This window comes from Haplochromis burtoni, unplaced genomic scaffold (assembly GCF_018398535.1).
Source record: "Haplochromis burtoni strain Fernald_Lab_line unplaced genomic scaffold, NCSU_Asbu1 Contig_500, whole genome shotgun sequence".
In the NCBI taxonomy this organism is placed as follows: Eukaryota; Metazoa; Chordata; class Actinopteri; order Cichliformes; family Cichlidae; genus Haplochromis; species Haplochromis burtoni.
Genome location: NW_024582861.1, coordinates 278,758 through 297,362, shown reverse-complemented (window position 1 = coordinate 297,362; position 18,605 = coordinate 278,758). Strand labels below are relative to the sequence as shown.

The window sequence follows — 18,605 nt, the reverse complement described above, 5'->3', positions numbered from 1 at the left end:
AGTTTTACCAAAACCTTTGAAATCTGAAATAAAAGAGTGGGAGTACAAGTTTTTATTGACCAGAAAACCATAATGAGCTGAAGAATGTCAAACTGCTACGTAAAGAAGAGGGGAAGTAGTGAGTGGTATTTCTCTCTGTGTCTGTCCCTCCAGGTTACACATTTTAAATAACACGAGTTAATACATTAAGGAAAGGTTGCTTTTGTGACATTTGTTTTGGACAGTAGTCTACAATGCTCTTCTGCAAATATTACTGCTTGATGAGTGTATGTTTGCTGTGTTACTAAGTTTGGACAGGTTTGATATACTTCTAAATTATTCAGATTGTGGTCAGCAGACCTTTTGTCTATTGAGCAGCTGTTTTGACAACACCACTGCCACAAGCAGTGTTTTATGTGCTGTATGCTGGATAAAAATAAATAAATTATTTTTACCTGCAGGGGTGCTCTCTTACCTGCAGACAACCACCATAGCCGCAATGGTGTGTGTGTGTGTGTGTGTGTGTGTGTGAGATTACCATACCCCCGATGGTAATTGGTTGCAGTAAGTCACAACGAGCAAGGACAGATGGACTGAACAAATAATTTACAAAAACTAACGTCATTACTTTGATCTGTTTGTCAGAATCACCATCATCACCATCTAGTGCAGGTGCACAGTTGTAAAAACCCAACAGGAATAAAAAAAAAAAGAAAGAAACTAATTTCCTGTTTGTAGGCCTGGCCTTCAAAATAATAGCATGGGTTGTCTAACAATCATCGTAGCCGTTCTAGTACAGCTGAAATAATCTACTCACTAAATTCAGTCCAGATCAAATGAAACATAAACTCCACCTGTTAAGCAGATGGACTTAAGAGAAGAAATTTTGTTGAGAAAGTAGGATACTTACTTTAAACTTTCAGACTTATCAAGTATGTGATGAAACCATCCTGTTCCAAATTTCATCTCATAGTATTTTATTAAATATCTGAATTTATGCTGTTAAAGCATTTCAAGTAACTAAGCTAGGTCATTTTTGTGGGGTCCCATTTTATCTCATATTGCAAGGTTTCATTGATTATTTACTTATTTATTTATCATTTTTATATCATGTATAATTTCATATCATACAATTTTCTTAAAATTTGATTGGACATTATGTGAGGTTTGGTTAGACCATATGATTTTTATATTTTAAATAGGTTCAAGTTCAAGTTCAAGGTTCAAGGTTCTTTATTTGTCACATGCATAGTTATACAAGTATAACACACAGTGAAATGTAGCCTGACACGCTCCTCGACATGTGCAAAAAATGGGGGGGGGGGGGTGTAGAGGAAGAACATTATATATATATAGTATATACATTGGGTGAATGTGCAGTAATAGCAGCAGCAAGCAGGTGAATTCTGTACATTAATATGAATAGACATCTGACTATTTTACAGGATAGACAATATAAACATATTTAAAATTAAAGGAACTGAAATGTACATTGTGCCTTGGTTTAGTGTCTGGAAGAGTCCTGTCTCAGTCAATTATAGATGATGTGAGACGGCGGGTGTGTGTGTTTAGGGCCCGGATGGCTTGGGGATAGAAGCTCCTCTTGAGTCTCTCTGTCCTTGCCCGGATGATGCGGAACCTTCTACCAGATTGCAGAAGTTGGAACAGTTTGTTGCCAGGATGGGACGGGTCCTTCAGTATCTGCGCTGCTCTAGTCCGGCATCTCCTGGTGTAGGTGTCCTGAAGCGGGGGGACAGCAATCCTGCAGCAGCGTTCTGCTGTACGGATCACTCTCTGGAGAGCTTTTTGGTCCTTCACACAGCTGTTCCCGAACCACGATGTCATGTTCTGTGTGAGGATGCTCTCCACAGCCCCTGTATAGAAAATCCTGAGGATCTTTGGAGAGACCCTGAACTTCCTCAGTTGTCGTAGGTGATACAGGCGCTGCCTAGCCTTTTTGGTCTGGACCTGAATGTGGGCAGCCCATGTCAGGTCTGAGGAGATGTGGACACCAAGATACTTGAAGGACTGCACCCTCTCCACTGGAGCTCCATTGATGATGATGGGCTTGTAGTCTCTGTGCTGACCCCTTCTGAAGTCCACCACCAGCTCCTTGGTCTTGCTGACGTTCAGCTGGAGGTGGTTGTCCTGGCACCACGATGCCAGATTCTTCACTTCGTCCATGTAGGCCGCCTCATCGTTGTTGGAGATGGCACCCAACACCACTGTGTCGTCAGCAAACTTCACAATGGTGTTGGAGCCATGGGTGGCCACACAGTCTGAAGTGTAGAGGGAGTAGAGCAGTGGCGAGAGGACACATCCCTGAGGTGCTCCTGTGTTGATGGTGATGCTGTTCGAGAAGCACCTGCCCACCCTCACCACCTGAGTTCTGCCAGTGAGGAAGTCCTGCCAAATACTGTGACTGAATATTGTATGGGCTATATAACAGTAAAACTATCCAACCAGGCTGATTTACTCTAAACGTTTAAAATGCTCAATTTGTATAAAGACATGTAACAGTTTTCTAACACCACTTTTTAAAATTATGATATGTCCCTGTACTAGAAAAATACAGGTTCAATAATACATTTATTAAGGTAGTGTGTTTGACTGTACAGATACAATCTTACAGGAAACAACAGTATCATTCTGTATTATGTATTTTCTTTTGACCAGCTGACTGCTAGAGGTACATTTGATTTTATTTTTTTAAGCATGCCTCTTATTTTTTGTGAACACTAAAAACGAACCACTCTAAGGACTAAACATATACTTGCAGTTATCTGGTCTTTGAAAAATGCAATGTATTACCCTACCTACTAAAATATGTATCTGATTATTATTATTATTATTATTATTATTATTATTACTACTACTACTACTACTACTACTAATAATAATAATAATAATAATAATAATAAAAGAAGAATGATGATAGTTAACGCTATGAGTTTTATTTTGAAAATCTGATGGCGGATGTTCATTTGAATGCGTTAACTTGACTCGTGGTAGCGCCACTGAAGACGGGACCGTGTTAGGTTGGAGTCGGAAAAAAAACCCAGACGTTGCAACATAGTGCACAGGGGTGGATCTGTGAAACGAGTCAAAAGGCAACATTAGCAGCGGAAATCTCACTGAGACTTAGTTCAACGGAAGTAGAACTGTAGCAAAGTCACTGTGCGCAACAGGTGTCAGTTTCTTTTCGTAAGCTCACTGTTTGAAAGTTGTTTGAATAGGGGGGCTAAAAGTTTTCGTTGGTTAACAAAACGCCAACATGTCAAAACTTCGACCCAGGCTTTGTGTGTTGGAGAAAGGACCCAGCGGGTATGGGTTCCACCTGCACGGAGAGAAGGGCAAGATCGGGCAGTTCATCAGGCTCGTGGAGTCCGACACTCCCGCCTCCGAGGCCGGGCTCCTGGCTGGAGACCGATTGATGTTCGTGAATGGGGAGAGCGTGGAGGGGGACAGTCATCAGCAAGTGGTCGCCAAGATACGGGCAACCTCTGGGGCTTTAGAGCTTGTTGTGGTGGACCCCGAGACCTCGGAGCTGCTGAAAAAACACAACCTACAGTGCCGGAAAGAATTCGTCACAGAAGGAATTCCCATACCAGGCAGTGACAGCGACTCAGACCGCGGGGACACTCAGAGCAACGGCACCCCTGCCCCGCTTGAGAACGGGGATTCTTCCTCGGAGAGATCCGAGAGGCATAGTGTCAGCTCAAGCACCAAGGTACAGTAAAGCGCAGAAACTCACTTAAGTGAGTACTAAACTTTATTTAATGCACCCTGAACTTTCCTTTCTTTTTTAAAATGTTGTTTTTAGTTTTTTCTTTTCTAATTAAACCCACACTGGTAGACACGTGGAATTGTAAGGTCGAACGTCAAAATGGTCAGCTGTTAATTTCTTGACTAGGAGTGAGTTGTATTTCTTGTATCATTATTATTATTCATTACTCCATTAATCTTAAAGGTTGTTTTTGGCATAGTTTTAGTTCATGAAAATACATGAAAGTATATGCACTGCTATCTGACAAAGATGTGGCACACTGCGGTAATAACAGGTGTCTGCTCAACAGAATGTTAGTGTATCAGATCCTGTCTGCTTTCTGTACTGAATTTCTTGTCAGATTTGTCTCGTTGGACCAGGAAATGTGTCACAATTGATACATTCTGAGAATGAGCGTGTCTTTTTTTTTCATTTTTAATATTATCTAAAATGATCTCACTGAGAGCTGAGACTGTGCTGTGAATGTGGTTATTACTCAAACACTCAGAATATTAAGGTATGTTAGAGGTTTTGTGACGTCATTTGGTTCAATGGTAATGTTCAGGGACCTGTCAACGTAACTGGTGGAGTACTATGACATGTTTTCTTTCATTTGTTCACCACAATCATGCCTCTTTGTAAGGCAGAGCATTTTCTGTCAGTTATGAAAGCATTTTATAAGGTTATGGTTTGAAGCGGTCACAAACATGGCAAGAATTTGTTTGCTATGTAACTGTTTAGCCAGTGCAAAGTCTGGACCCAGATTTAAATGTTGTGTAAGAGCATTGCAAAATAGCCTGGAGGTGTGTTAAGCTGTGTTCAGGTCTCAGAATGGAGAGCAGATTTTAGTAAGGATTCTCAGGAAAAAGTGGATTTTTTTATTTTATTTCCAGAGCAAGTGGAAAATGTGTTTACTATAAACAGGTTGAAAGTTATAAAGAGGGGGGGACTTACAAAACAAGTGTGTTTTCATGTTTTCTGCTACTCAATGAATAATTAATTACTTTTAAAACAAGTTCTTTGTTTCTCACACAATAAGGCCTAGTCAAAGGCTAGCCTCATGAAGCCCAGAACACCCGCTTCACGTAGGAAGAGACTAGCGTCACTATAGAACTTATTCTTCATTCAAACTTCATCTTTGAGCTGACTGACCGAAGCGACTACTTGTGGAAACAAAGGACATTGCTGACTGTGGCGTAATCTGGTGAGGAATACATAAACAGTTACATAAGCAACCAGAGCACGGAATGTCCATTGTAGTAACTCCTAACTAAAGTGAGTTGATATTTTGCACAGCAATAACTGCTAGCTGTTCTAACTTTTTTATATGGAAATGCAGTAGTAGCAGTGTTAGCTAATCTCACTCGTGGCCACCTATGACAAATAGCTATGACAAATAGCTAATGCTACACTGTACAATTTAAAAAAAAAAAAAAAAAAAAAAAATGATTTAAATAGATAACGGATTAGCTGTCCAAACTCAGAGGCGAAGCTCAGTTAGAGGACCATTGCGTCAAGCGCTCATTGAGCTAATGTTTGTAAAGCTAGCTCTTGGGCTACGTAACATTAGGTTAAGAGCTAGATGTTGCTGGCCTTGACTATCGGATTTCTGAGTCTTGTGTTTTGCATGGTGCAACCACTGCCACCATAATTGTAATCAACTGGCAGAAACCCTGTCAATTTGCTATTCTTGTGTAAATTCTTACTTATTGCCTGTTTGTTAAAGTGAGCTTTTTGCTTGTGTAATACCACTGGTTATCTGTTATCACAAAAGTATTCATTGCACCCATTTTTTATAACATAGTTTCTAATCTTTGGACTTGGCAAGGATTTAAGAAGTTACTCCAGTGGCCCTCTAAATCATTATTGTTAAAGTTGCAAAAGTATCTCATTCATCAAACATACAGCATTTCTACATTCCATGTGAACCAAGTTCCCACCTTTTGCTGTGCTTCTATTTAACTGGAATTTTATCTGCCTGTATCTTTGCCCCTTGACTTTACACTACGTGTAAAGTGTGTATTGGCTTGTCTGTATTGCTACAAACCATCAGCGAAATTCCTGCCTGATGGGAAACTTGGCAGAGCTTTTCTGATTGTGTGATATTGGCCATTCAGTGGGATACACTTGGGTAGCCTTGCTTGTGGTGAAACGATACATGATTTCAGTTTTCCTAAAATTCCATGACATACTTGGATATCTTCTTCTTGTTCTGCAAATATTTTTTTTCATGTCACATAAAAGCACAAACTAAGTGAGCATGTTAGCATGTACCATTCGAGCTTCCAGAGTCTTCACATTACACTGAGGTTGTCTGTTGGTCACCATAGAGATCCCCGGCAGCAAAAAGAGGCTTTGTCCACAGTGATTGCCTGTGGAGAACAAGGCTTTGAGTAGACATGTAAGTCATTTCTGAAGGAAAATGCAGGTGGATGTAATCACACATAGACTTTATTTTGTGTGCATTGAAAAGTTCATGTATTCCTCTGCGCCTACTGAAGATTATAGTTTTCTTCTCATTGTTTTATTAGTGCTACAACTCTGAGTCTGTTAATAGGTGGATTTTTGAACTTTCACTGAACCATTTATAGGAGTGTGAGTGTTGCATGGTGAGTAGATTATGAGATAATGAGCTCAAAGTCTATGATATTTCTGCTGCAGTTTAAACGTCGACCAACAAACAATATATTCTCATACTGATATAACTGTGATAGGCATATGGGTGTTTTACCACTTACTAATTTTATTATCTCCACTCGATAGGTAATCTCTCTTGTGTAATGACTGTTGAGGTCATTTTATCAAACAAAAAAATGACAAACAGGACAAATGCAAAGTACTGGAGACAGTAGATAAAATTATGTACATGCAAAGATGTATAAAAATACAAGAATGGAGTGGAAAGGATTGCACAGTACATTACTGGATATCCCTCTGCAACCTGAAGGCTCTGTATACCTGCTGTGTTGGTTACTTTACACAGACATAGTCATCACATAGCCACATCAATTTAGCCTATGGCTATGGCTATTTATTCTCAGAGTTTTGGCACAGGTAGACACTTTTTCTGCAGTTGGTCAGTACTTGGGTTGAATACCTGAGTACTCAGACAATACTGCAACATCAGCACCCAGGAGAAGTCTAAGAAATTGTCACATTTTAGTTTTTGGGTTTTTTTTTTTTAATGGTTTTTCCAAAGTCTTTTCAGGTTGTTCAAAATCCCCCTCTGTATAATCTCCGACTCTCTAAGCTTCTGTGCTAATATTTCATTAAAATGGCAACAACAACCAACTCAGTCGTAAAAATGATTGATAGCTACTAATAGCCAATCTGCCTATCAACTTCAGTTGAAAGGGATGGGTAGGACTTAGGATATTTATACCCATCTATTGCTGGAACTGCACATAGTAAACTACCTTTTCTATTGTCTAAGTAGATTTTTGAGGAATTAATAGTGTGGATGGTAGAAATCGTTTGGACCTCTCAGCAGTGATCATGTAATGCATCAAATGGGTCCTACGTATTGCAAGTTATAGCTTGCAGAACATAGAAAACATCTCGAGGAGTGCGTAGTATTTTGATTCTCCTTGTGCAGAGTGTATGCTAAAGTTATAAATTTGTGATTGGGACCAGAATTTGAATACTTTGCCATGGGGAGCAATTTTCTCTCAGAGGATTCTTTGTATGGACTGCCGTCCAAAACAAACTCCATTAAACTGCTGTTGGTATCATCTGACTGAGCACATTCCCAAAGTTTACAAAATACTGTGTTTATTATCCAAGCTTCTCTCCTTCATTCATAACATTGAAGAACATGGAGACAACCATTCACTTTAGGCGTTTTAGGCTATTTAAGGACCTTCCAAAGTAGAGGAGACTTTCAGCCTCTGTCATCATTTTGTTGGCTCAGGCTGTGGATGAACTGTATAGTTAAGCTGTCTGGAGAAAGCCTTTTATATCCACTGCTCAGGCTTTTTGGTATTACAGAGATTATAATTACATTTGTTGCAACCAATTAGGAAAGCATCTTTGATATCTCTCCCTCTTTTCAACTCTGAGTGCATTGATACTTTGGTACATATGGACTCCTGTGTCACCAAGCTGTGGGCTCAGCCTGTTTTCAGCTCTGATCAGTCAGCAGTAGCTAAATTGGGCATTCAGCATGACAAAACAGACTGAGTGTGCACATAGACCAAAACATGCTTGAACTGAAATATGTTGCTACTGCTTATCTGTATCTGGTTGATGGTGGCATGCGGCTTAACAAAGTAATGCTTTTCCCAACCACCTCCATCAGCTCCTGGTAGGATGTGGTAATTCTTCCATAAATCCCTGGGCCCTCCTCAGAGCATCCTTCTAATGGGATATTTCAGGAAAACCACAAATGGGTTCACAAGGTATTCTGCCGGCTCCACCTCAGCCAAATAATAAAATTAGCACAGAAGAACTTCATTTGCTAGCCTATCTAACAAAGAGGAAGAACAATTGGCTCAACTAACTCAAAGACTTCTAGTTCCTCTCCAAGCTCTTGCAAAAACTCATGAGCTACTCTGAAGGCCTCAGTTAGCATGTTACATGTTAAAATTAATAGAAAAAGACTGGACAAGTGGCTCTTTTGGAAGAATTCCCAGGACAGAAAGCTTCTTTCTAAAAAATATAGCAGCACAGGTTAGCATATAAACAACTGTAAGTGGTTTAGACCAGGGGTGTCGAACTCCAGGCCTCAAGGGCCATGTTATGCAGGTTTTAGATCTCACCCTGTGTCAACACACCTGAATTAAATGATTAGTTCATTACCAGGCCTCTGAACGTCAAGACATGTTGAGGAGGTCATTTAGCCATTTGAATCAGCTGTGTTGGATCAAGGACACATCTAAAACCTGCAGGACACCGGCCCTCGAGGCCTGGAGTTACCCACCCCTGTGGTAGAGACGGATGATTTAGGCTTGTTTTGTAGCAACAGAAGTGGTACCCAGCAGTCACTGGGTGACCATGAACTCCCAAAAAGGTATTGAATCACAGGGTGTAGTTTTTCACAGGACTAAATAGAATCCAATCAAAGCTTTCTTTTTTGTATAGGACTGTATATGTAATGTTTTTGTTTTTAATTCCTGTGAGCTCATTTTGACATCATGCTACCATGTAAAGCTAAGCAAGTTAGTTCAATAGCCACTAAAGAAAATAAGTAAAGGACATACTTGGTCTTGACAAAAACAACAGTTTCAGTAGCGGATTTTCTAAATATAAACATACAACCAGAGCAAATGTGTGTTCATATACACACAGACTGACACAGACAGCGGGTTCCTCTGCAGAGTTGTTCGGGTGTTGGGGTGGAACAGGCGAAGAAACCACTTCCTGCCCTTTTAGCTAGTTGCTATAGTGCTGAAACATCACTGTTTGTTTTTTGTCTCAGCCGATTAATGATAACCATAAAGCTGTGTACAAAGGCATATATGTTTGGTTTTGATTATGTAAGCAAATAAGCTTCTCAGGCAAAACTAAATATTAGTGCATATATCAGGAAGTAAAGTCAGTTTGTGGCTGAGCAGTTTGAAATAACTGGATATCAGGCACTAAAGCACTGACTCCTTTTTCTAAAGTGCACAAACATACAGTGGGGCAAAAAAGTATTTAGTCAGCCACCGATTGTGCAAGTTCCCCCACCTAAAATGATGACAGAGGTCAGTAATTTGCACCAGAGGTACACTTCAACTGTGAGAGACAGAATGTGAAAAAAAAATCCATGAATCCACATGGTAGGATTTGTAAAGAATTTATTCGTAAATCAGGGTGGAAAATAAGTATTTGGTCAATAACAAAAATACAACTCAATACTTTGTAACATAACCTTTGTTGGCAATAACAGAGGTCAAACGTTTACTATAGGTCTTTACCAGGTTTGCACACACAGTAGCTGGTATTTTGGCCCATTCCTCCATGCAGATCTTCTCGAGAGCAGTGATGTTTTGGGGCTGTCGCCGAGCAACACGGACTTTCAACTCCCGCCACAGATTTTCTATGGGGTTGAGGTCTGGAGACTGGCTAGGCCACTCCAGGACTTTCAAATGCTTCTTACGGAGCCACTCCTTTGTTGCCCGGGCGGTGTGTTTTGGATCATTGTCATGTTGGAAGACCCAGCCTCGTTTCATCTTCAAAGTTCTCACTGATGGAAGGAGGTTTTGGCTCAAAATCTCACGATACATGGCCCCATTCATTCTGTCCTTAACACGGATCAGTCGTCCTGTCCCCTTGGCAGAAAAACAGCCCCATAGCATGATGTTTCCACCCCCATGCTTCACAGTAGGTATGGTGTTCTTGGGATGCAACTCAGTATTCTTCGTTCCTCCAAACACGACGAGTTGAGTTTATACCAAAAAGTTCTACTTTGGTTTCATCTGACCACATGACATTCTCCCAATCCTCTGCTGTATCATCCATGTGCTCTCTGGCAAACTTCAGACGGGCCTGGACATGCACTGGCTTCAGCAGCGGAACACGTCTGGCACTGCGGGATTTGATTCCCTGCCGTTGTAGTGTGTTACTGATGGTGACCTTTGTTACTTTGGTCCCAGCTCTCTGCAGGTCATTCACCAGGTCCCCCCGTGTGGTTCTGGGATCTTTGCTCACCGTTCTCATGATCATTTTGACCCCACGGGATGAGATCTTGCGTGGAGCCCCAGATCGAGGGAGATTATCAGTGGTCTTGTATGTCTTCCATTTTCTGATGATTGCTCCCACAGTTGATTTTTTCACACCAAGCTGCTTGCCTATTGTAGATTCACTCTTCCCAGTCTGGTGCAGGTCTACAATACTTTTCCTGGTGTCCTTCGAAAGCTCTTTGGTCTTGGCCATGGCGGAGTTTGGAGTCTGACTGTTTGAGGCTGTGGACAGGTGTCTTTTATACAGATGATGAGTTCAAACAGGTGCCATTCATACAGGTAACGAGTGGGGGACAGAAAAGCTTCTTACAGAAGACGTTACAGGTCTGTGAGAGCCAGAGATTTTCCTTGTTTGAGGTGACCAAATACTTATTTTCCACCCTGATTTACGAATAAATTCTTTACAAATCCTACCATGTGGATTCATGGATTTTTTTTTCACATTCTGTCTCTCACAGTTGAAGTGTACCTCTGGTGCAAATTACTGACCTCTGTCATCATTTTAGGTGGGGGAACTTGCACAATCGGTGGCTGACTAAATACTTTTTTGCCCCACTGTAGACTTTAAACGCCTTTGAAATCCTACCCCCTAAGCTACAGCATAGTCTCACATGCACTTCTCTAGCAATATAACTACATGTCAGGTCAGCGTAGCCCACTGCTTCTGTGGCTAATTGGCCTTTTCAGTACTGTTGATTTCTACTTTAATTTCCAGATAATTTTTTGGCACAGTTTTTGAATTTTAACAATCATCCTCAATATAAGTAATAATAATCATAGCATCAATATAAGGATTCACAAATGTCATCAAATTCCTGTAGGAAGATTGTTGAAACTGGAGGTGATGGACCAAAGAAGACCAAAGATGTGGTAAACCTTGGGGGATAAATGTGTTTGCCTCCAAAAAAAACCCAAATAAACCACAGCAAAGACTGGAGACCCAGACTGGGGAAAAAGTCCCATGTTTTTTTGTTTTTTATGTGCTGACACGACATGTAGAACACCAGGACGTGACCACAAGGTAAGTAAGTTGTAACGTACCACCACAAGCACAAGTGCTGGCAACAACATAGACCACTAATGTTGGTTACATTGTAACCACAGAAGTTTAAATCCTGGTTAAATCAGTTATTTAACTCTGGCTGTTAGCAGAGGTAAGAGGGGCTGTTGGTTACATAATACTGACAAACCTGGTATGTACAGTTCTGCAGACACAGGTTAGTGCAGTTCAGAATTTCCATTTACACCCTGTTCGAGGAGTAGCTTTTATCTGTGTGGCATAGATGGTCATAAAGTTTTCACATCACTTACTCCCTCAGTACAAGGTCCTCCCAGCTGTCATTATGATGAGGTTAAAGCACAGGATTTGATGTTTAACTATAGTCAGCTGTAAAACCATTAACCTTTGATATTGAACAAGCTTAGAGAATGTTTATCATGGCTGCTCCATGCCTCTTGTACCATCACACCAACACTGGGTAATCCTACGTTTACGCTGCAGCTGCTTATGGCAGATCACACACCAGATATTTTTTCTATGCAGGCACAAAATTAGATTATATCACAAGTAACATGTGCAGATGAAACATGCACACTGATACCAACCAGTACAGTGCATACCCCCTGTCAATCAGCAACACAATACAACCAACCAATTAAGCTTAGAGATATTGATGAAGCATTGCCTATTGGTCACATTTAATATTGTTTTCCTTGTTGTCTGAGATTTGTTAGCATGGATTACATTTCTTTAAATCTAAAAATTGTATGATTTTAATGCTGCCAGTGTACTTAAAGTCTGCTCAGTACATAACATGTGTAATGAAGTTATGCATGGATGTATTATGCAAATTATGATTGAGTTTACAAGGCACAGCAGATGCTTATGTTAGTTGGGTTGAGGCATCTAAACATTACAAGTAGCCTGCTGGCTAATGTAAATAGTAGCTGATGGACGCAACTTTGGTTTTTCTCCTTTAGTGTTAAGAAATTGGAAAAAAATTGCCTAAGATTTCTATGATGTGGAAACCCCTTTTTAATGGGCAGTAACTAGTTCACTAATGAATAATGAAAATGCATCCTGATTGGTTAGCAACAGTGTGTGTAAAAAGGGCACTGCTGGACTTTACCCAGCACTTTTATTATCATACAAATGTCACTGTCACTGCAGTGTGAGTGTGTACGTGTCTGTGCGAATTTGCTGATACTGTATTTCCTGCACATGAAACAAAATCATCTGAAAAGTTGAGTCGGACTCAATGCACTCAAGAAATCAGACAAAAGCTGAGGGAGTTCATAACATGACATTCTCTGTGCTTCTCATATATTTTTCTGTCTATATTTACTCAGTTCCCTGCTTTAGCAAACAGTCTCCAGCCTGTTCATACACAGAGAGAGAAAACAGTGCAGAGACACCTGCTGACCTGCTTGCTAACAGACCCAGTAGTTTGAAAACAATACAATGATGAGGATTTTACTCATTCCAGGCACAAAGTGTCCAATCCAATTTTGAGTCTAATCTAAAGGAAAGCTAGCCTGGCTTTGAGTTTCTGCTCTCCGTCCTCCATTTCCCTGCTGAGTGTTGTCACCACGCCCAGACTTTGGGCTTTTGGGGCCTCTTAGAGTCCAGTTTGACAGAAACAGCAGGGCTGTATTAAACATTTAGGAACAAAAAGTGGTCTGACGACAAACACATGCCTGGCTTGTGAAGTCAAAGCCTGTGTTTCTCTTCCCCTCGCTGTGAAGAGTCACTGATGTCAACAGAGAGACTGAAGTATGAGGGCTGGCAGTCTATTCCTGGTCACCTGCTGTGCTGTTCTGCCATAGGTTGATTCTCAGGCTCACCTATGGTGCAGTAAACAGATTAAACTGTGCACTGTTTCTACCAGCTAGTCTAGTACCTGATATATACCTGCAGTTGCCTGCTGTTTGAAATGAGACTGATGTGATGTTTGTGGGCATTGCCCTGTTATTTAGGCAAATAGAATATATCCATGTCAGTGTCTGAAAATTACCCATTGTCAATTTGGTGCTCACAGAATATTCATAAAATGCAGCTTTGTTTGGTTTTTGCAAATATATTTTCAACTAATATGCCAGTTTTGCCTTTTGTAAATATTCAGTTTCCTGTTTATCTAATAAGGCAACAATTGTAGCTTCCCCTCGAACAATAACTTGAATCATTATTTTAAAATCAAACTATGTGCCATATCAGCCAGCTGATTTGTTATCTGATTGTTGCAGCTCTAGGTACACCTTATAACCAAAGGTGTGATTCTGCCTTTGTGATATAACCGTTGCTCGCAGCATTCCTTTGGTGTAACTTTCCACCTCAGTTACTTTGTCATCCTTATCATCATTAACAGACTGTGTCATAAATGTGTGATTCCATCCAAAGGTTGCACCTGACTATCGCCTCAACCCATCATTTTTCAGCAATCATCAACCGGCCTGATTTCATATAAACCTCTGCTTCAGTGTATTATCCACAGTGTCACTGCCTGGGAGGAGGGAGTGGTGCCTCGATTCAGTGCTGAGGCTGCAGTGGCTGATCTTGAAAAAACACTTGGCAGGCAGTAATTTACAGACGGCTGTTGACTCCACATGCTGACTTTAAAAGGTTTCTTAAATATGGAAGCCACTTCCTGTTGAAAAAAGAAAAGAACGTGGAACTTTTCAGTATGCACTGTTGAGATCTGTCTGTCTGTAGTTACATCTTGCTAGTACTAGTTGGAGCCCGTTTTACCCCCAGAACAGCTTTTATTGTGTGTTGGATACAGGTCATTCATTCCTCAGAGACTTTGGTTCATGTTGACATGTTACCAGTTAATACAGTTGCTGAAGATTTGCATGGTGCAAATATGCCGTTTCACCACATCCCAAAGATGCTCAATTGTAACTTGTTTTGTTTGAGCTTGAGGTTTCTGACAAGGCACAATATCCTGCTAGAAGCCTCAGAAGATTCAGTTCAATTCAACTTAATTTATTTAGCTCCAAAGCACAACAACAGTCACCTCAGGTTAGGGCTGGGCGATATATCGAGTTTTTTAAAAATATCGAGATATGAATTTTGGGTCATATCGCCCAGCCCTACCTCAGGGTGCTTTATATTGTAAAATAAACACCCTACAATAATACGGAGCACTCGCTTGGTGACAGTGGGAAGGAAAAACTCCCTTTTTAAAAAGAAATCTCCAGTATAACCACACTCAGGCAGGGCTATCCACTGCGACTGGTTGGAGGTTGGGCGATGAAACAAAAGCCAGAGATAAATAATAAATCTTCATTACATTCGCAGTAACATGTAAAGACACAAGAGTGAAAAGAGGTGAGTGAAGAAGGAACACTTGGTACAAACTAGGCCTATTGCAGCATAACAAAAGGAGGCTTCAGGGTCACATGATCCAGCCCTAACTATACACTATAATAGAGCAGGGCGATATGGCCAAAAATATTTATCACGATATATATTTGAAAATTTGCGATAACGATATAACTGACGATATAATTGATGCGAGACAAAATACAACTCCACAACATTACTAGCGCAAAAAGACAACCTTCCATTTATTTTCACTTAAACAAGAAGCTGGTTTTTATGTACATTAAAGCTTTATAAAAATGTAACAGTGCAAATGCAAATTCCTTGCTGAAAGTTTAACCAAAAGGCATTTCCAGTAGAAATGGGCTGACACATCCTGAGCATAACCATGTATAATATCCACTGAAGTTAAAAAGAGGTGCTTTGCAACATTAAACTGCAGTGTGCAGTACGTATTTTTCGGACCATAAGGTGCACGGGATTATAAGGCACATTAAGCGAAACAAAGCAGTCAGATAAATCAAACTTTATTAAACTCATTCTTCTTGCTTCCTCCACTTCTGTACCATTGATTCATTAATGTTGAATTCTCTGGCAGCTGCTCTATTCCCATGTTGTTGCAGTATATTAATGACTAACCTCGTATTGTGGATGGATTATCTCAGTTGTTCTCCTGACTGAAGTTTGGTCCGTTTACAGCATCCTGCCATGCGATTGCATTTGTCTCTAACTATCAGGAACTTTAACGTTAACTTTTATAAGTGGAAAAGTGTTAGTGTTCGTCCTCCAGCTTCCCTGTTTATGTTATGCTAACATAGCTGTGTCGCTAGCGATCACGTAGCACATCATTATATACCAGCTAGCCCAACTTCAGTAACCCTACAAACGTCACTGCTGTTTAGTTTTCTGTCTTCATTTATGTTGGAAGTGATAGCAGAGCTGTACGTTTGATTTTTCAGAAATCTCTCAGTCAGAACATGCTATATCATGCTTAGGTAACTAGCGAAACTAGCGAGCTAACTTCCGCTAGATTCCTGCTAACTTCTAACTCCATTAAATGTAATAATTTTGTTTTCATGGATGCCTGGAAGTTAAACTTTATAGTTACACCTGGTAAAGCAGCAATGCTGATCGTTTTATTAAAGATGAAAGAATTTAGACAGTTTTTAACTCTCAGTGATGCTGCAGTGTTGTTTGACCTGAAGCATACGGAGTTTAGGACCCAGATTACTCCCAGATTTAAGAGCATCTTAGTCCGACAAATACGACAATAACGACGGCCGCTTGCATGTTCTGCAAAAAAATGTGCTTTGTTGTGTATCTGACGGACAAACACCAAACCAGTTCCACATCACTGAAGTTGCACCATTTTTACAAACCAATTCTAGTTCATCTGTTTCACTCAACAATCGGCCATGTGCGTATGAAAACAAAGGCACTGCGCATGCGCGTTTTACTCATATTCTATCGCGATATTTCATTTTCCTATCGTTACCTAACATTATACCGGTATTACCGTGAACGGTATAATATGGCCCAGCCCTACACTATAACTGTTTATCTAAGAATAAAGTTTTAATCTTAATTTTTAAAGTAGAGCCGTGTCTGTCTCCCAAATTCTGGTGCTACAGAAGAAGGGCCTGAAAGCTGAAGGCTCTGCCTCCCATTCTACTTTTAATTACTCTTGGAACAACCAGAAAAGCTGCAGTCTGAGAGCCAAGTGCTGTTATTATTGATCATGGTGATGTGATTTTATGAGGTCTCCAAGATAAGATGGGGCCTCATTATTCGAGACTTTGTATGTGAGTATTTTATGTTTTATTTGCATCACAAATAACAAAATGGAGTCTGTTAGATAGATATGATTCAAAGTGCTGTGGCAGAGTATCTTTAAGACCTACACATGCTCTGTTCTCTGTAATAAAATATTATCATCAGTATCAAAGTTTCTACTGAGGTGCAAGGATGGGGGCACTGTGGTCACGAAGGGGTGGACATGGCCAGCAACAGTTGTAAATTAGAATAATTTACTTGAAGTTTAAATTAAGTATATAAAAGATTTTCTTAATTAATATGTTGGTATTGTGGCCTATGCTATAATTAGGACTTTGAAAATTAAATAAATAAGTAATAAAAAAAAGTCTATATACAAATGTTCTGTTAATTAAGTTTACTAACAGTGAATGTTTAGAAGAGAGAAAGTGAGGTATTAGAAAATCTGTAATCATTTCCAAGAGCCTTGTAATAAAGATAAAGTTCATGATGTCAGCACAGGAGCACATGTGTGATTACAGTATTATAAGAACATATGTTGGATTAAACACTTAACTAGGCACAGGTCACAGCAGGATTAGCCTGAGCAGCAGAGCCAGGATGCTGCTGCTTCATTCAGTTACCCATCTTACCTCATTATATGCATGAACATTTAATGTACTTGACGTTATTTGAAGAAGCTTCATGTCTACAATATGTTAATAGGGACTTTGCATGATGTCCAAACCTTGCAGCGTAGAACAAACATGTAGGAACTGTTGATGTGGCATCTCAGGTTGACGTAAGACATAAACCTCGTCACACACTCTAATCACAAATAGATGATTTCCTGCATTCTGCTTTTACTGATTCACTGCAAAGAATAACGAGATTTAAGAGTGTCACCTGTGTGCTAGACTGATGTACAGTTTCAATAAAAAATTAAATCCGAATTCTAAAATAATATATAAAAAAGAATTGGCATTGTACTAAATGTTAAAATGTGATATCATTATTTATTTATATCAAGTTGTGCAGCGGTGGAGCTGTGACTAGCACTGTTGCCTCACAGCAGCAAGGTCCTGGGTTTGATCTTTCTGTGCATGCTCTCCACATCTTTGCGTGGGTTCTCTCTAGCTTCCTCCCACAGTCCAAAGAGATGTAGTTAGTGGGGCCGGGTTAGTTGGTGTTTCTAATAAGCGGATGATAGTACATGACTTTGAGAATGTGCTAGAAATGGTACCATTTTTATTTTTTTTGATAATTTTATCATTGTAATGTTGGTTTTTAGTTTTTATGAGTATCTCCTAACTTTCTGTTTTGAGTCATGACCTGTGATTGTTTTGATTTAAATAGTCTTAAATATAAAGTATTATGTTAAATACTTTGTGTCTTGCTCTGAGTATTATAATTATGGTTTCTTCATAACTGTGACAGGTTTATATTTAAAATTAGAAGAACAGATTAATAATTTTGACGAAGCACCGATGTGTATGAATATGTATTCAAAGGAGCTTGCAAAGAAAAGCGTCTGGACTTCTTTAAGTTGCTTGAAGACGTTTCACCTCTCATCCGAGAAGCTTCTTCAGTTCTAAGGTCAAATGGTGGAGAGTCCCAGATATAAACCTAGTGGGAGTTTCCCCCCACAGAGGGACAAAAGGACCCCCTGATGATCCTCTACTAATCACCTGAGCCAAGGTGTGAAACTGGGTGTGGGTCCCAGTCAGCCAGGGTTTCGGGTGAGCTTCATTGTGAAACCTGGCCCCACCTTATCATGCGATTCCTGAGGTCAGATGGCCCAGGATGTGAGTGGGGTTAAGGCGTCTGGGAAGGGACTCAAAACTGGATTATAGATGGCAGAGAGTTGGTTCGAAACCACCTGGTTCAAAGATTCCCACAGCTGGACATAGAATGGAACTTCACTGTCACTTAACCTGTGATAAAAACATCAAGTTCACCAGGGAAGACACAAAGGACAACTGTTTGCCTTTCCTGGACTGCGCTGTGCACATTGAAGAGAACGGCAAACTCAACATCGAAGTTTACCGGAAGCCCACACACACGGACCAGTACCTCCTCTTTGACTCCCATCACCCTCTGGAACACAAACTTGGAGTAATTCAGG

The 18,605-nt window shown here is 40.2% G+C and overlaps 1 protein-coding gene across 1 annotated transcript in view; it reads left to right on the top strand.

The window, feature by feature from the left end:
* Nucleotides 1-2,980: 2,980 nt before the first annotated feature.
* Nucleotides 2,981-18,605, top strand: part of LOC102293840 (Na(+)/H(+) exchange regulatory cofactor NHE-RF1) — a gene marked incomplete in the record, with an annotated part of 37,043 nt that continues 21,418 nt past the window's right edge. Inside the window, 1 exon segment of the mRNA XM_042213949.1 lies at nucleotides 2,981-3,709. Within this exon segment, the coding sequence (XP_042069883.1) occupies nucleotides 3,254-3,709 (456 nt within the window).